Genomic DNA, 19,857 nt, shown 5'->3' with positions numbered 1-19,857 from the left:
AGGTGCAGAAGGGTTTGTGAAGAGAGCAGTGTCCTTCATAATCTCTCAGCTCTTGGCCTTTCACTTCCTGGGGGCTCACCTTCGGAGAGGAGTTTTTAAAAAAGACTTTATTGGGGGGATGGTTTTAATTTTACAGAAAAAATTGAGCACAAAGTACAGAGAATTCCCCTATACCCCTCCAACCTTTATTATTAGCTAAAGTGCATAGTTTACATTTGAGTTAATTTTATGTGTTATACATTCTGTGGGTTTGGACAAATATGTGATCACATGTATCCACCGTTATATCACAGAGCATAGCTTCCCTGCCCCCTTACTCCCCCATCTCCACCTCTGCACCCTTCTCTCTCTCCCTCCAAGCCCCTGGCAACCACTGATACTTTTCCTGTCTGCATGGCTTTGCCTTTTCCAAAACGTCATATAGTTGGAATTGTACAGTATGTAGCCTTTTCAGATTGGCTTCTTTCACTTAGTAATAAACATTTAAGGTTCCTCCACATCTTTTTGTGACTCATCTTTTGTGATGGCTCATTTCTTTTTTATCTCTGAATAGTGTTCTATGGTCTGATGTACCACATTTTGTTTATGCATTCACTGATTTAAAGACATCTTGGTTGTTTCCATGTGTTGGCAGTTATGAGTCTGGATATGATTCTCATGTCTTCTTTGGCAGTGTGGCCAAAGGGACATGGCAGAATAGGGCTGTGACTTTGGGGGCTGGACCATTCACAGAAGGCAGGACTCTAGAATGTCCTTAGGTTTGGCTAACCTGTAAAGTTGTGACCAGGACAGATGTTGGGGGTGGGGGTTGGGAATCTGGAAGATACATGATCCTCCTAGGTCTCATAGTGAACTCAGTCAATCAGTTAATCATTTATTGAGATACTAGGCACTGGGGTTATAAGAGGTAAGTTATTCATGGGTCCTGACATTTAGTAGCTTACAGTTTAATGAAGCGGTAGAATTGCAAAAGAATCATGACATGTTGGGAATATTTAGAGAAACACTGTATAAAATTAGTAATAATGGCTGATTTGTAGGGTGAAAAAATAGGCAATAAAACATGAGACAACACCATCATCAGAACTCATTCCAGCCCTTTGTGACAGGTGTTCCAATACAGGTGAACAGTAGGACTTCACGGAGAGGGGCCTGAGAGGTTTTCCAGGAGGAGCTGAGCTGGCGCCCAGGGCAGGGGATGGTGAGAGAAGAGGAAACCCCGTTCCAGGCCAGAGCCTGAACGCTGGAGCAGGAGGTTTCTTTTGATCCCAGAGATTTGAGGACAGTATTGAGCTCTTTTGTGGGTATTGCATGTTATCGAGCCGGCTCCGGCTCCTGGAAATTCTATGAATGAGTGATATCCTGTCCTGAACAGCCCTGCTCAGCTCCTGCGGACTCATGCCTATGGCTTCTTTTATGGAGTCCGCCCATCTCATATTTGGTCTTCCTCCTTTCCTGCTGTCTTCTGTTTTCCCAGCAGCACTGTCTTTTCCAAAGAACCCCGCACAGCTTCAGTTTTGCCATTTTTGCTCCCAGCAATGTTACAGGTTTGATTTGCTCTGGGACTCACTTGTTTGTCTTTCTGGTGGTACAGGGTATCTGTAGAGCTCTCCTCCAATACCGTATTTCAAATAAGTCATTTTTCCCTTACCAGCCTTCTTCACAGCCCAACATTCTCATCTGTATATAGTAATTGGGAATACTCTTTTAGGGGGTTCATTTCAGGGCATAGATTGCCCATGTTCCTCCGTGTCCTATGTCTCAGAGAATAGCCTCCCCACAAGTCCAGTCAGCCAAGCTGGAGCTCTGGGAGTCTGTCACTCCCCATGTCCTGTGTTCAGCGCTGTCCCTAAATCTCTCTCAGATTGATCCCTTCTCACCATCCCCCCTGTTCTAGCACAGACCTATCATCCCTTGATTCCAAAGGCCATTTCCTGCCCCCACTTCACCTCTAATTCCTCTGCCCTGGCTGTCCATGATAGCAGTGAACTTAATAAAACCCTGTCTCATGAAATCCCTTCTCTACTTAAAATCCCTCAGAACCCTCTGTCACTGCCTGAGAGACAGAAAGTGGAAACTCAATGACATGGCAGCATGGACCCCTCTCTGTGCTGGCTCTCCCTCTGTCCCCAGCCTGATGCAGTCAGGGCCTCAGCCTGCAGGCGCACTGGCCGTGCTGGAGTGGTTGTCCTTTCTGAACACACCATTTCCCTCTGCTGCCATCCCGGCTGCATAGTTGCTCTTTTCCCTTCCTCAGCTTCCCCTCTGCACAGCATTTTTACTTAACCTTTGAAGTCTGCTCAGTGTCACCTCCTCTGAATCTCCACTGTCAGGCCCAGGCTCACGGGTTTTCCCGCTCCTTCCTCTGTGGCCCCGTAGTGTTGCGGTTACCCTCTCACACACGGCATTTGCATAATTTGGGGACATTAGACCAACGACTCTTGATGGCCGAGACTGTCTTCATTTGTCCTTGTAACCCTAGTGCTCAGCATAATACCTGCTTAGTAAGTAATCAATAAAGGAATATTCTAAGGATTATGTTACAAGTATATGTTTCAAGTGTGACGGTATTCCAAGGGAATTTGGGTTTAAATAAGGTCGTCTTAAGCAGGCTTGTCTCATCAGGTCTCAAGACCTTGTCATCATTTACATTTAGGTTCTTCATCCTCAGGCTGAATGGGCTGCTGCTTGTCTAATTGGAGGAGCAGGGCCACCTTCAATCCCTATTCATCACCACCACCACTTCTCACAGCGGCCTCCAGAACAAAAGCCCTTGCTTTTCTATGTGTGTTCTCTCTGAATTTACGTGCTGATGTGAGTGTCATGGTTAGGATGTGAATGACCCTCAGTGGCCCAGTGCTTATTTTTATTGTACAAACAGAACATATGGCCAATTCCATTTCTACTGGCCTTTTCCAGTTACTCTCCCCCTCTTCTGAGAGCCTCTAATCCCAGCACTGGGGCCCCCAACCAAGTCACTTCTCCGGCCTTAGTTTCTTCACCTATGAAATGAAGATGTGGGATTAGATCTAGGACTCTTAGCTCATGTCCTTAAAAATTTCCTGAAGGCCCCCAGGAAGCATTAACATTTTGTGTGTCTGAACATCATTTTGTGGCTTGTATATGACTTTCAAATGAGTCTGTGACTCCAAAACCTTAAAAACCACTGGAGAAAGATGATTTCCAAAATCTGACCAAGCACTGTTTTCACTGAAAAGTAAAATTTCTACTGTTCCCCCCCCCCCCACCCCCTTTAAAGTATCAACATGCATGTAGTATTGAAGCAACAGTTGCAGGTTGCAGTGAGTTGTACTTCCCAGTCATCAGTGTATCATGTGGCTTATTTGAATTCATGGGAAGAATTTCCAGAGTGGAATTCTTTTGACTTAGTGCTGACAGTAGCTGAGCTGTGGGCTTCCTGGCGGAGAAAGGAGCAGAGCCCAAGCTTGGCCACTGATTTTCTGCAGGCTGTCTTTTTGTCACATTCCACAGAGCTGTGCTTCACCAGCCCTCTCTCACTGGTGAGTCTGAAAGCAAATGTCACACAGCTACATCCTGGCAAAGGAAGAATTCACATCTCGTGGCTGCACCTGAAACATCATGATGGTCATACTGCCTGACTGGTGCAAACAGATTTTTAAACAGAAGCATGGGCATTTTGCCTAGGAATAAATCTGCTTCCTCAATGGGATGTCAGTTTTAGCAGCCTGAGGGTAAAGGAAAGTTATTGTCTCCCTGTGCAGAGCAGGGCCTTCGGGGTCTTTGTCCAAGTCTCACTTGGTGAATGTGTTTGACACTTGGTGAGAGAAGGGTGTGTTGTCATGGTTTGTCTTCAAGTCAGTGATTTTAATGGCCTGAAAGCATGCTATTCTAGATGCATCTTTCACTGTCCCACTTCCCTTGGCACACTCACAGATGCCTATGGTTCCTCCCGTCCACATTCTTTTGCTGAGGTAAATTGGTTCTAGTTTTTTCATTGGTTCCTGCTAATGTTCTGGACTTTCTTTCCCCACACGCTGAGGTTTACTTCATTGTGCTCTTGGCTGAGCAGGAGGCACGGGACCTCTCTGGCTGTGCTTTTCAGCGCTGATATTTGTGGACCACGCAGGTTTCCTTCCTAACCACAAAGCGGGAATGGTTCCCAGTGGCCTTTAACTAATTTGCCCTTTACTCCGTGTGATTCTAAGCTAGTTTAGAGTGTAACACATTAATTGCATCTCTTAAAGGAACATGTTTCATTTTAAAAGACAAGGACCGTGGAGAGAAAATATGAGAGAGCAATTATGAAACTGTAACAAATGATGTGATTATATCTCTTTTCCCCACCAAATGTAGGCTCCTAATTGCCCTTTACTCAAAGGCTAATGCCACACAAATGATTGTAGTGGTACATTCAACTTGGTAGGAGAATAAATGCACGCATCCATTTATTTGCCATGCACTAGCTGTGCTGGACATAATATATAATCGACTTCCCAGTTTCTCCCCAGCTGTTGGCCGTGGGCCTGCCTCTTCCCTGGAGCTTCTGCAGCCTGAGCTACTGGCCACCCCTCGGGTTGTGCTGGTGGAAGGGGTCCCTCTTTGTATACCTCCCACCTGGCAACCTCAAAGCTTCAGGAGAAGGACCAACCTTTGGGACTCCAATCTGATCCCAGCACTATTTTTTTTCTTTGTTTTTTGCATTCAGTATTATATTGTATTAGTTTCAGGTGTACAGCATAATTGTTAGTCAATCATATACTTTATAAAGTGTTTCCCCTATATTTTCAGTACCTGCCTGCTGGCCCCATATGTAGTTATTACAGTATTATCGACTGTATTTTCTATGCTGTACTTTACAATCCCGTGACTATTTTGTAACTAACAATCTGTACCTCTCAATCCCTTTACTTTTTTCACCCATTTTATACATAAGTATTGTACTTTAGGCTTTACTGTTGTGCTTTTTTGACATTCACCAGGAAGGGACCCATATTTCACGGAGGCACCTTTTCCCCAGATGCTCTTATTTTGTGCTCTCAAGCTGGGCCTGGGGTGTCAGGAACTGTCTTCTCACTGCACTGGCCCCTGGGAGGGGCTGCAGCACCCTCATTTGCATGTAGTCATCATCAAGGTGGACAAAGAAAAGAAGGGAGAACATCTGAGTTCCTGGGAGAAGGGTGAAGTTCACATGCAGGTGAAGTCTCTGGAGCTGCCCTCTTGCTGACTTAGGGTGGGCCCTAGGCCTCTCCCCACTCAACACGTGGGGTTTTTTTCTTTTGCACCGCCTGATTTTCAGACAATGTGCACACATGGAATTTCCTTCCTTGGCATGTGGGGCCCATTAGCACTGTCTACACAGTGTATCAGGTATAAGTGGAGGGTCAGAGGACCTTCAAGCTCTGTTCCATCATCCACAGGCTGAAGTCAAATGTGCACCCACATTTGCACACACAGCCCCATGGACACATGCACGTAAGACCCAGAGAGAGAGCGAGAGAGCAGAGCCTGTAGACACTGATAGCAGAACAAGGAAGCACCAAGGTTATCAGTCATCCTACACTGAGGAAGCCTTGCATTCACGGTATAACCCAGCCCTGAGAATCACACCTGAATGCTGCATAGACAGGCTGCTTCTAAAGAAGGAGTGATTGATGTTCAATAGGAAATGCATCCATGAGTGACATATTCTTGGAAGCTAGCAGTCCATGCTCTGTTTCTAGGTGAGCCCTTTTTATTCTAGTTTAAGTTGAAGGGAGGGCCACACAACCATGGTGAGTTTGACTTTCTGTATGGTGAGCCAGGGTGCATCACAAAAGGAGCACCCAGTTCCTTGAACTCAGAGTGTCCCCCAGCAGTAAAAGCTGCAGACTACAAAACCCAGCAGCAAGGAAGCCAGAGCCTAGGCTGTGGGAAGGAATGCTGCTCCTTTGGCCTATGTAGGCTGCTCATAAGCCACATCAAAGGGCTATCGGCAATCTTTGGTTTGACTGTAATATCTGCCATGGTGAAACATCTACTGGCTCCTTTTCTACCAGCAGGAATTGTGCCTCTCATAAAATGACAAATTATATGTCATTTACAAACACCCTCCATCCTTAATCCTTCCTAACCTCTTGGTAAACAGTGGTGTCTCCTAAAATGCATGTTAAAATCAACAGAACAAGACATACAAATGCCCAACAGACACATGAAAAGATGCTCAACATTACTAATCATCAGGGAAATGCAAATCAAAACCGCAATGAGATCTCATTGTGCCAGAATGTCTATTATCAAAAAGACTACAAAGAATAAATGTTGGCAGGGATGTGGAGAAAACAGAACCCTTATGTACTGTTGTAAGATTGCAGACTGGTGCAGCAACTATGGAAAATAGTATGGAGATTCCTTAAAAAGTTAAAAATAGAATTACCATATGATTCAGCAACCCTATTTTTTGGAATTTATCTGAAGAAAATGAAAACACTAATTTGAAAAGATATATGTACCCCTATGTTCATTGCAGCATTACTTACAATAGCCAAGATATGGAAGCAACCTAGCTATTCATTGATAGAGGAATGAATAAAGATGTAGAATATTACTCAGTCATAAAAGAGAAGGAAATCTTGCCATTTATGGCAACATGGATGAACCTAAGTGAAAGACGAATACCATGATTTCACATACATGGGGAATCTAAACAAAACAAAACAAATGAACCAACAAAATAAAACAGAAACAAATTCATAGCTACAGAGAACAAACTGATGGTTGTCAGATGGCATGGGGGGAGGGGCAAAAAAGGCAAAGGGTATTAAGTACAAATTGTCAGTTACAAAATTAGTCATGGAGATGTAATGTATAGCATAGGGAATGTAGTCAATAATATTGTAATACCTATGTAAGTGACAGATGGTTATTTGACTTATCTTGGAGATTACTTTCTAAGTAATAAATGTCTTACCACTATGTTGTACACCTGAAATTAATACAATATTGCATGTCAGCTATAATTTTAAAATAAATAAAAATAAGAATCAATAGAATAAGCCAGGTAGGGTATAGAGGCTTTTTGGTATCACTATAAATGGAAATTTTGTTTTAGTTAAGCACTATGATTTAATTTTACACATGATATTGGTTCTTTGTAGAGAGATAATATCAATTATCTTGTCCAAAAATCAGTAATCTAGAGTAATATCTCTTTGAATGAGTATTTGGTCATTTAAATTTCAACCACAATGGTAATGGCCATAGTATTGTTCTCATATGACATAGGCACCAACTGATGACATTTGTTAAAGTGTTGATTGCAGAGGAAAAGGAAAGGTTTGTAGTCCTTTGGGAGAGGGTATCTTTGTCCATAAAAATGAAACTTCACTGCCCATCACTTATAACAAAGGTAAAAAAAAAAAAAAAAGCTACAACCTAGGTGCTAGATGGAAAGATTTCCTAGACTTCACCTAGTACTTTATAGCTTTATGGAATTAAAGAAACAAAGTGTTCTAAAGGTCACTTCAGCAGAAATACATAATATTCTTATATAGGTTGGCTGATTTTTTGAGCTTGGATATTAAAAAAACAAGCTTTAAAATTTGTGAATCTCGCCTGGCCGGGCGTAGCTCAGTGGTTAAGCGTCAACCTAGGATCCGGGCGATCAGGGTTCGATTCCCTGTCAGGGCACATGCCCGGGTTTCGGGCTCGATCAATGACTCTTTCATCATTGATGTTTCCATCTCTCTCTCTCCCTCTCCTTTCCTCTCTCTGAAATCAATAAAGATATATTTAAAAAAATAAATTTGTGAATCTCTGAAGTTTGTAGTGATAATTTTCTTACATAAAAAATAATTGTTATTTGGGAACCATTTTATTTTTCAGCATTGTTTGGAACCAACAATTATTTAAGTAAAATGAATAATAAGTAGTTAAAAAAAGAAAGACAATTGGAATGCAGAGTACTTACTTCTTGAGTAGAAATTCTAGTTTGTTTTAATGAAAAGGCATGGCAAAAAAAGAAGGGGGAGAGTTTTTTGGCACCACTCAAAGATATCATTGGCATTTGTACAAGGATATTTCTCATCAGGGCTCCCTGAAGGTCTCTGTTCAGTGCCACAGAGGAGTCATTTGTGATGTCCTAAAGGTTAAAAATACAGGGAAGGCAGACCAGTTAAAAGATAGTCAGATTGGATAAAAACAAGCTGCATTCATACCTACTAGAAACTCTACATAGATAGTTAAATATAAAAGGATGGTAAAAGATACACCCAGAAAACACTAACCACACACTAAATGACCATATTAGCGTTAGAAAATATTAGAAAAGTAGGCGTTAAAACAAGGAATATTGTCAGTGATGAAGAGAGACATTACATAATGATAAAAGTCAATTCACCTGAAAGCCATAGCAACCTTAACTGGGACTGCACCTAACAACAGAACTTCAAAGGATGTAAAGCAAAACTCATAAAGCTGAAAGAAGAAATAGACAAATCCACAGTGATAGGTGATTTCAACACTCCTCTCATAGTAAAATAGAGGACAGGTGAACAGAAATTCAGTCAGAAGACTTTAGCAACACTATCACTCAACTTGACCTAGTGGGTATTTATGGAGCAGTTCACCCAATAACAGCAGAATATATATATTTTTCATGTGTACATTAGACATTTATTAAGATAAAAAAAATTCTGGGCCATAAAATCAATCTTAAAAAATTTAAATAATTGATATGTCAAGATCTCAGTATAGAGAAATTAGACTGAAAAATCAGTGACAGAGAGAAATCTAGAAAATCCCCAAATATTTGGAAATTAAGCAACATAGTACTTCTAAATAAATCATAGTTCAAAAAAAATCACAGGATTAAGTTATTCCCTTTCGAATTGAGTGAAATATGTAAACTTCATTTAATTTTGAATCAAATGAAAGTGAAAACACAATATATCAAAATTTGTGGAATGTAGCTGAATCAGTGCTTAGACATTTATAGCATTATGTACTTACATTAGAAAAGAAGAAAGGTCTAAATCAATTATTTAAGTTTCTATCTTAGGAAACTGGAAAGTAAAGGGCAAATTATACCAAAAGCAAGCAGAAGGAAGAGAATAATCAGTGAAATAGAAATCAGAAAAACAGTGGAAAAAACAATGAAATCAAAAGCTGATTCTTTGAAAGGATCAATAAAATTGATACATCTCTAGCCAAATTGACCAAGTGAAAAGGAGAGAAGACACGAATTACCAGCATCAGAGATAAGAGAGAAGACTGCTGCAGTCAGTAATAGGATGATAGGCAATATTATGAACCACTTTATGCCTATACACTTAATAACTTAGGTGAAAGAGAAATCCCTTGAAAGACACAAATTACCAAAGCCCATTAAAAAAGAAATAGGTAATCAGAATAGCCCTATCTTAATAGAAGACATAGAATTTATAGCTGAAAACCTTCCAACAACAACAAAAAATTCCAGGCCCAGGGGGCTTCCCTGGAGAATTCTGCCAAACATTTAAGGAAGAAAGAATACAAAAGCTACACAAACTCATTCTGAAAGTAGAAAAGGAGGGAATGCTTCCAACTGATGAGGTCAGCATTGCCTCAGTGTCAACCCTAGTATACGAAACTACAGATTGGTGTTCCTTATGAATCTAGATGTAAAAATCCTCAACAAAGTATTAAGTCATTCTCAGCTAATTTGTTCTAATGACACTTATTCCCTATTTTTAAAAAAACATTGTTTTGACTATAGCACAAAGTACTAAAACCGTAACAATCAGAACACAGCTATCATTCTCATTCCCAAGACTCAGAAGCCGTGACAGATTGTGAGTAACTAGAGGAGACTGGCTGTGACACTGTAAATCCGTTTTACAATGCAAGCCTTATTACGTATAAAGAGGCACTCTCTCTTCCAGTAACGTTCTTCCTGGAGAGGAAAAATCTGCCTTTCTTCTTCAGGGGGTGTGTCGCTCCATGCTTGCTCCCAATAGCTTTAGTCTCATTTGTCAGTAGTAGTACTGGCAAAAAACAAAGCCTGTTTCTCTGAGGTTTGAGAATTCTGAGATGTTAGCCATGGAAATGGGAAGAAGTGATCATCCCCGGGAACCTGAGTCCTAACAGGGGTACCGTAGTTCACCCCATTTATTTATGACTCAGGTGTTTCAAGGCCATGCACACAATTTAGAGTCACTCAGGCCTCCTTTCTTAGGGTCCCCAATGAATTAGATGTTCAGTTTGGGGATGGTTGTTTTCTCAGTTGCTTGTTTTCAGAAAGGCAGTGCCTTCTCTCCTAATCGAAACTCTTCATAATTAACAAGGGACTGTGGGCTGCATATTGTATTTAGAGGTAGTGGATTCCGTGGTGGTCAAATATACAGGAGGCCTTGGGGTCAGACGCCATCCCCCACAGAATCCTGCCTCTGCCGCTTAGTATCGGTGTGTGTGGGTTATGAGTCTAGAGGGGCTGGCCTGCCCAAGTTGTTGAGCGAACACCAGAGTGTCTGCAGCACAGCGAGGGTGGGGGCCAGGGCTGCATGACCAGGGGCTTGGTGGGCCATGCAAGGGATTCTGGATTTCATTCTCAGTGCAGTCAGCAGCCACTGAAGGCTTTAATGGGAGTAGTGGTGTCATCAGGTGGTCATTTTCACCCGTTCCCTCTAGCCTTGGTCTGGAGAGTGGGTGGGAAGAAGGAAAGATGTCCAGAGGGGGAGGCCTTTGAGGAAGCTGCTGCCATGCAGATGCTGAGCACCATGTACCCGACATGGTTTTGAATCTCTTTCAGATGGGAGTTTGTTCACTTCCAGAGCCACCATGCAAAGTGGGCATATCCATCTCAAAACCAGGCTCTTCCCACTCTTTTAGGTCTTTTAGTGTCTGATGCCCTTCCACCCAAGACCATGCCGCTTGCATGTGGCTTTGCCCATTATCGCACACAGAGTGGCTGGCCAGCAGCCTGACACTGCTTTGAACTCTTTTAGTCTATCGAAATATTTTAAATTTGCATTCCACTCCATCACATTAGTGTTCAATGTAATACAAAAATAATTTTCCTCTAAATCTATTATCTATTCAGTTTTACAGATGGGTAATCCAAGGTTCAGAGGGGTGAAGTATTTGCCCAAGGTCACATAGGTAATAGGTGGTGACACTGGCTTTGAAACGAAGGCCGTCTGATGGCCTAGTCTTTGCTCTTATTAAGTTCACTCTTCATGGCTATACACCCAGTGCCTAGAACAGTGCCTGGCAGTTGCTCAGGAAATATGTGTTGGATGATTTATAATGGGGTGATCTAATATCCAGTGTGAGGAACCCAACCCTAAGCCACCTGGGTCAGGGCCAAGCTTGGGTTCTGGGAAGCTGAGCAGAATCCATGCTCCCAGGAGTCCTGCATACACCAGAAGAACTGGACTCTCCCTTCCTCCTGTGTGCCTTCAGCACTGTGTAGAGCTATCCCACTGGCCACCTAGTAACTGTGGATTGCCTTGTTTATTCTGCTTCATTTTGGCCTCAGGAGGATGGGTCCTGGGTCAAGTTCACCTCCTGATTCACAAGGCCTGGCCTAACTAGTAAATGCTAAATGCGATCCACTGAATAGTGGGGATGTACAAGTTGGCAGGAGTCTTGAGCTAGAGAATATCAAGCCAGGGCTCCTCCATCTGCCTTGCTCAGAGCCAGGGCCCATCCTTGAGTGAGAGCTCAGATATAGGCCCAGCCGAGGCTGGGTTCCTATCATCAAAGGAGCCAGTCAGTCCTTAGAGCCACCATGCTTCCTTTGGGTCTCTGATGGTGACCATAAGACACCAGGGAAATGGTGGCACCACAAAGCTTTCTCAGCCCAGCTGCAGGAAGCGGGGTGGTACTGGATGTGAGGCAAGGAAGGAGGGTGGTGGAAGGGTGAATTCTGTTTTAGCTGTGTTAATTTTTTAGATATAGTTTGACATCAAGTGTAATGGTCTATAAATAGCTGGAAATAGAGATCTGGAGAGAGGGAGGGTGGTGGCTGAGGGTACAAACCTGAGCATCATTCTCTGTAACTCACCCCTCACCCCCACCCACACTTCCTGCCCCCTGTGACAGCCCAGACTGTTTCTGGCTCTGTTGGAAGTGAGGTCTATATCCTAAATGAAATGGATTTGGTTTACTCACCTTTCCAGTAGAAATTCTATAATTGCCCTCTCTGTGTCCTTACCATCTGTTGAGTCAATTTAATTAATTTAATATGTTGTTTCTTTATTTCAGAAAAACTGTACAACTCCAGTGGACGGGATTTAAGAAGAGCCCTTTTCTCCCTGAAGCAGATATTTCAGGTAAGAAAAGAGGCACGTGGTCTGAGGTTCTGTTTTTGCATTGCGATGAGTGAGACACAGACACAGGTTACGGAAAGGTCTCTTTAGATTACAGTGTAAATTAGGTAAGAATACCAGTTGAGTATTTTTACCATATCAACTATTTCAAACATAATAAATAAGGGCAATTTTATTAAATCATAATACTTTTCCATATTTGCTTCAGGTGTTTAAAAAGAAAAACCTACTACAGATTAATTGAAGTCTTGTGTTCTGCTCCCCAATGCCAACCGTCCCCCCCCCCCCCCCCCAGGGCCTATCTACTGATTGTTAAATTTGGTGTGGATCATGCACGTGTGTGTTTCCTTCCTGATGGTGAACACACACCAGCAATATTCTTTTTTTAACTTTATATGTTCTCGTGGTGCATGTATCATACTTCATCTTATCAAGAGCGGGACAGAGGTAGGTATGACCCGCACAGCTATGAATGAAGCACAGTTGCTTCGTTCATTCTTCTGCCGGCAGCCAGTGGGCTTCTGTCCAGTGTTTGGCTGTCACACACCAAGCTGCCATCCCGCGCCTCCCTGTGCACATGAGCCATGCCTCTCGGGTCCGTCTTACCCTTCTCTCCGAAGCCTTCCCTAGATCCCTGCCCTGACAAAGTGACAGGCTCAGCGGAGAGGGCCGGGACAGGTGCGCCGCCTACGGGACCCGGCAGAGGAGAGAGACTAAGCGGGGCAGGAGGACTGTGCCTGGGCCCGACAGGAGGTGGCTTTGTGCAGAAGGCGTTTGCACCCAGCTTGTGCCTGTGGGTGCGTTCTTTCCCTTAGGATTTTGGATTCTTGTGCATATTCTACTTCTCTTCAGTTCCTGTCTTGTCCACATGTTTAGAAGAGTTTCTTTGTCAGTGATAGTTTCAGCTGGAGTGGCCGTCCCCTTCATGGGCGGCTTCTTGTCCGACAGGGACAAGGCCAAAAGGCAGGTCAGCAGTCCGTCCCACCTGCGAGTCCCCCTCCTGTTCTTCCTTAAACGTGCTCAGCCACTCCCTCGGGTTTTTCCCAGAGCAGAGCCCCTCCTCAGTGGCATTCTCTCAGTGTAAACCTATCATGTCACTGCCCTCAGGGTGCACAGCTCAGAAAAATGCCTTGGGGTTTGGGGTGTGCCTTGGTTCGGGTGGTTCCTTCTGGAGAAATGAAAACAGCCCTAGAAATGAAAACAGCCCTCGACGGGCACTGCCTGCTTTTGATTCTCGCCAGCTCAGCCCATTCTTCTGCGTCCCCCAGAGGGCTTGAGGTTGCCATTCTCTTGCTAGTTCCTCGTAGCCTTCTGGATTACTTCTGGATTTCTCAGCATAACATCAAGGCCCTTCTGGGTCTGTCTTCCCTGCATACCTCACTGTCCTTGGCTGCATCCTAAGTTTTACCAGAGACTGCTCTCTGGGAGCAAGCTGTGCCTTCTCTCTTCTGCACCTTTGCCCCTGGGCCTGCTGCTTTTATCCCAGAATGCCTTGCCACCCCACATCCACTCTCCACATCTCGGTTTCCCTCCTGGTATCTCCTTCTATCAGAGAGCCTCTCCCTAAAGTCAGTGAACCCTCACCGCAGTCATGGTCGTCTGAATACTTCTGATGTCCTCTGTGCTTACATCAAGTATGGAAATTATGATACTTCTGGACACTTGTCTGAGTCCAGGTGCTGGGAGCTCCCCGGTCCCATCGCTGGTCTTTGGGGGTCTCTCACAGTGTCTGGTGCCACTTAAGCAGTAGATGAATGGACTGAGTGAACTGAATGGTCTAGCAGATGTTTGTCTTCAGTCTACCCTGTTTCTAATTTAGTCAGCGCTTCACTGACTAATTACTTGTCCCGAAGTTCCACTTCCCACGTATCCATTGGTGTATTCCTGTGCCTTAGATGAACAAAGCAAAACTTCTGCACCCTCCATTAAGCCTTCCTCTCAAACTCAGATCCCTGACTGCAGGAGGGACGGACTGTGACTGTGCCTCCAGAGGGCCACGCCCATGCCCCTCCTCACCCTAGCTCATTTAGTCCCTTTGTCTGCCTGCTGTTTTGTTGTTCAGCTTTGACTTCTCTCAAAACCTGTGTTCACCTTGTTGAGTATCCAGTTGGTGGCAGAAATACACAGAGGAGAGCTATCTAAGTGACTTTAAAACACTATAATTTGTGCATCTTGAACCACACAGAAAAATGAACTGTTTTCATGTTTACAATAATCATGGTGGTGGTGGTAGTGTTGGTGTCACTTTTCTGAGGCTGTGTGTATGTGTGCGTGTGTGACCCCAATTTTGTCGTTCTTAGAGTTCTTAGGGTTTAGGATTTTTGGTGTGTGGGAGAAGGTAGAAGAGGTTGAATGAAAAGCTCTGTATTCCTGAATTGGAAGAATCAGACTGAACCCAGGTGGTATGTTATTTTAACAAACAAGCAAATAAGCATATTTCTAGCTCTGTTTATGGAAAAGGGTGAAGCGATGATTAACCCATTAGCAAAAAGCACCAAAGGTAGCAAGACTGTGGATTTAAAATACTGAAAGGAACAAGAGCTCTGTGGAGAAGTAGCTGATTCTAAGTCTGGAGTAGGAAATGGGTAAAATAAACTTGGAACCTCTTATACAGATAGCAAGTAAGCTATCAAATACTACTAGGATTATTGCCAAAAGAACTCAGAAGCATGTTGCAGAGTCTCCCACTGGCTGGCCAAAGTTGGGACCATATAAGCATCAATAAGGATGACAATGATAATGAAGGGAAACATGTCAAGTATTTGCATTGATGAGTTCATCATGATACTAGAAAAAATAAACCCAATGGTTTGCTCACCATGAAAAATACTAGCATCCAGCTCATTATTTCGAAAATGGGTAAAGTTTTAGAATCTCATATTCACCTTGCTTCTTCCTATATGAATTTTAGTATCAAACAGTAGTGGAGGTGGTTTTGTTCATAAAAATATTCTAGCTAAGAATTAAGAAGGAGTGATAGAATTAGAATTTCGTGATTTTGCAGCCCCTAATGAATTAATGGGTAGATAGGTCTTGAGCAGCAAGAGCTGCTGATGTGACAGAAATGAGATACAACCAGATATTATATGCGTCCTCATGGAAACACACACTACCATCAATGATGTGGTCAAACCAACAAAATCAGCCCTGGAGCTGACCATGCCTCTAAGTGCAATAACCAATTTATAAGTGATCTAGGACTGAGGTGCATGTTAAATTATACCGCAGGCGTGTAATCAACAAAACCCAGACTGTGGGCAAATGACCTACTTTCTTCACATAAATTTCAAAGGAAAAAAAGAGAGATGAATTAAAAGACATTTAAAAGTTATAACAACTAATTGCCACATGTGGATCTTATTTGGATCCTAACACAAATTGTAAGAAAACAGTATTTATGAGACAGAAATTTGGTCACTGACTGGACATTTGATAACATAAGAAAGTAATAATTTTTTATTCTGAGTACATAATTTTAAAAAGAGTTCCTATTTTGGATATACATATTGCAGTACTTATGGATTAAATGATGTGATGTCTGGGATTTGCTTCAAATTAATATGACAACAGATGCGGGGGCGGGGGGATGACAGATGAAACAGGATTGGTATGAGCTGATTGGCACCAGGGGTTCACTAAATTATTCTGTTGTCTTTTGTATATGTTTAAAGTTTTCCATGGTGAAAAAGTTAAAAACAAACATGTTTAGGGTCTTGTTGCATGTCCCCTCACCAAACCTGTTCTGTAGTGTTGGCTCTCTGAATTCTCAGGGATGCTTCTTCTACTATTTATTCATCGAACTAATATTTTTGAGCCGCTTTTGTCCACACCATGTAGGCAAGGAAGAAGGTGCTTGCTATCCGAAGTTTATAACCTGTCTGCAAGACCACCCATGTGCACACACAATAGCTATAAACCACAGAGCAAAGATGCATTGGGGATCGAATGGATTGCACAGACTGCAAGCTGTCTGGGACGGAGGTCACTTCTCTCACCCATGAGCCTGCCTCTTCATCATCTCTTGTGTTTTCTAGATGTGGAGGATCTTTTTGGAACTAGACTTGTGAGGGGCTAAAGAACAACAACAACAGAAAATTAGAGCCATTGGTCATTCGGATTGAGCTGAATAGTCCTTGACTGATGGTATTTAAAATGATTATAGGTTAATGCATGACTAATATAGGAAAATTCTGAAATGCAGTAATAGTCACTTATCAGTTAGTGTTAACATTTTGGTTTCATTCTAGTTGGAAACCAGTGTTTCAAGAACCACTTATTAGTGCCTATATATTTTAGGATATGTGTTTAAAATCTAGTACACTGCCAATTTGGAAGATACTCTCCACATTTATTATCCGTACATTTCTACTTCCTAAGTGCCTTATCTACATATGTGCATACATTTTTGTGAGGGTTCTGAATTATTTTTAGAAACACTGTTTCCTCTGTCCAGTGTTTTTTCTCAGTACCTCTGCCAGACAGTCAATTCTATGCTATATTAATATTAGTGATTAGCTTGAGTGGTTTCTTGAGAGCCTGTTCTCACTTTTTCACCATGAAGTCATGTGCGAATCCAGTTTTAGTTAAAGTAATAAACATTTGTTACATACTTGGAAAAACTTTCTGACTAGACGTGAGCTCATCTAAATGTTCACTTTTCACATATGCTGGTGTAAAAGGATGGAGAGAGAATTATTTTTTATTTCCTTTATACATATGAGTGTAAAGTAATTTTCCAAAAACTCATGATGTTGTCCCATTTTCTCTTGCTCTCCAAAGTCATGATTATCTTAAAGTCTGAGTTAACACAGCTGTCTCTCATTACCTTCAGGGCACGAGCATCGCTCCCCCCCTCCCCTGGGTGCCCTGTGAGCATTGAGAGTACTTTCTTGGTTCAGAGGGAGCCTTTGCCTGGCCTGCCCACATTTAGCTCAAGTCCTCCATCCATATAATTGGGAAATGCCATAAAATCAAAATGAGGGGCTGATTTAACATAGAGACTGGAGAATTATGCCAGTTTTCATCTAAATTATTTTTCCTCTTTTGGAGATAGGCCATGTTTGCTGACCATTCCTTTAAGAAGAACCTGTCATTTATTCCATTAAGCTTTCTACTATTTATATCACTGAGGTTTTTTATTTTTGTTCTGTCGTTATAATTGAAGATGAATGTTCCAGCCTTATCCTGGTTGCATTCGAGACAAGGCACTGTCCAGTCGAGGAAATCTCCTGCAACAGTAGTAGAAAGATCCCTTTGCTAGATTTTCATAAAAATGGTTACTATAGGCAAGATTGCACTTGGGGGCTGGCAGACATAGGTGATCTTGGCCAAAGTTTGTCCCTCTTGAGTCTTTATCTGTATAGAAAAGGTAGGATTAGATCAGTGGTTCTTGAACTGGCTGGCCTTTAGGATTTCCTGGGGAATTTGATTGCAAAGGCTGGGCCTCACCTCCAGAAACTCCGGTTAAGTCCATCCTGGAACGGTCCTGCCTCCTATCCCTTTTTAAAGCTTCCAGATGATCCTAACATGAAGGAGTCAGGGCCGAAGCCCATCTAAACATCTCCGAATCACCTGGATGGCTGAGGCCCATCTGAGCACCTCCGAATCACCTGGAGGGCTTGGTGAGCACAGGTCACTGGGCCCCACAGTAGACCTCCTATCTACTAAGTCGGGAGTGGGGCCAGGTATTTGCATTTTTAACAAGTTCCCAGGTGACACTCTTGCTGCCCGTGGGTCTGGAGACCACTCTTTGTGAACCACCGAGTAGAAGACCCCTGAGGTTCCTTTCATGTCCTGCCTTCTGTGATCAGGTCTGCAGGCCGACCAAAGTGGCTCTTCTGAGGGGTGCTGTGCTGCTCCAGATACATGCAGGGATCTGCGTGCTGCCTCCTGCTGGCCTGGCAGGCGCACAACTCAGGAGGTGGAGGGGCTGCTTCCTTATGTTCTGATGCCATTTACCAGACCTTTGGAACCACCGTCCTTAAGGACTGCCTTTTGGAACACATGAGAGGCTTTGCATCCTGCACTTGATGGTCTGCGCTGATATCAAATGTTTTCTGTTGTTAAAGCCTAGTGAGCTTCGTGTGGCCAGTCCCTAGGGGCCTGTTGGGGAGCAGAGCCTGGTGATTTTTGAAGAACACAATAAATATTCCTGACAGCCAGGGGATTCACTTGCTTTATCTTTATTAGATTGCCCAGAAGGCAGTCATTGGTCTTTGGCAAACAACAATGTGAGGACTGGTTGTAAAATTCCTCTGGCAACAGTTTAGATGCTTCATTTGAATAGAGCAGAACAATCTCTAGGGGTTTGTCTGGCTTCAAAGGCTTATACATAGTTTTAACAGCATGGTCTGGATGGAGAATGGACTTAGACAGTATTTGAAGTCTTATTTTTTTTTCTTCCCCCTCTCCTGCCAGGATGACAAGGATTTGGTGCATGAATTTGTGGTGGCTGAAGGTCTGACCTGTTTGATCAAAGTGGGAGCCGAGGCCGACCAGAACTATCAGAACTACATCCTGAGGGGTAAGTTACAATGGGCTGTTCAGCGGCCAGGGCCGACCGTGCTGCGAGGGAGGCCTGGGGTCCCCGCCAGGACATTCAATACTCAGAGCTCTTTAAAAGACTTGGATTGGAACTAAGGTGATGAAACCACCCTGTAGCAAAAAAATGACACCTGCATCACATTTTATCAATTTTTGGTAATTAGTGACAGCTAATTTTACTGACTTGCACGAGCAGTCTCTTCTAGTAATTAAAGAAAAACATACTATGAACTAGGTTCTTTATAACCTCTTTTATTTGGTGAGGAAGGGGACATGCTAAGTGGGCTTGGGCAAAGTCTGCATTTCAACAGAAAGCCACCCAAAACCAGAGAGGCCAATTTATTTCCTGGGAGAAGTATTTTCTCCACCTTGAGTTATCACCTGGAGCATGTGTCAGAAGTGCACATTCCTCACCGGACAGGTCCTCCTGTTCCTGACTCAGTAGATCTGGGTTGCACCTGGGAATTTGCATTACAAAGAATGATTCTGATGTCTACCTTCATGATTTCATTTTTTATAGAGTAACACACATGTGGAATTTGAAGTACTGATCACTGTTCCAGTTCATAAAGTTTATGCTCTTTTCATAGTTATAGGGTTTTTTTTGGTGCACCTTCATATAAATGCTAATTTTATTTGATCCTATAAGAAAACCTGTGAATAGCGGGGCAGGAATTACTAGGTTAGACCATATGAAATTGCTGCTATCGACAGTTTTGACCTATAAAAGGGGAAATTTAATACAGTTTAATATTATCTCCATTTTGCAGCTGAAAAATTTGAGACTGAAAGAGGTGGAACGTTTACCTAATGCAGTCAGTTTCTCTAGCGTGTGGTCAGCCAGGGGCCACGCCCGGCATGGGCACATCAAGGCTGATGGAGGTTCTGGACCCTCTTCTGCACGTGCGTCTGCAGCCCCACAAGTCTATGTTCTGTGATCACATAGGGAAAACACAACATCCTTTCCTTTTCCCCCAGATGAAGGAAAAATACATGAAACGAGTGATTTACTATCGAGTGTCCATGGTTAGTTGGAGACAGGCAGGAT

At 42.9% G+C, this 19,857-nt stretch overlaps 1 protein-coding gene across 9 annotated transcripts in view; it reads left to right on the top strand.

Moving 5' to 3' along the window:
* The window catches only part of FHOD3 (formin homology 2 domain containing 3), a 396,327-nt gene that overhangs the window by 151,765 nt on the left and 224,705 nt on the right, over nt 1–19,857 (top strand). For all 9 annotated transcript variants that reach the window (XM_081149144.1, XM_081149143.1, XM_081149142.1 and 6 more), the window contains exons 4-5: nt 12,202–12,269; nt 18,684–18,789. In XM_081149144.1, the coding sequence (XP_081005270.1) occupies nt 12,202–12,269; nt 18,684–18,789 (174 nt within the window). The remainder of the gene's footprint in view (nt 1–12,201; nt 12,270–18,683; nt 18,790–19,857) is intronic.

This window comes from Miniopterus schreibersii (genome assembly GCF_964146895.1).
Source record: "Miniopterus schreibersii genome assembly, chromosome: 10".
NCBI classification, from domain to species: domain Eukaryota; kingdom Metazoa; phylum Chordata; class Mammalia; order Chiroptera; family Miniopteridae; genus Miniopterus; species Miniopterus schreibersii.
This window is presented reverse-complemented; position numbering and strand designations above follow the sequence as displayed.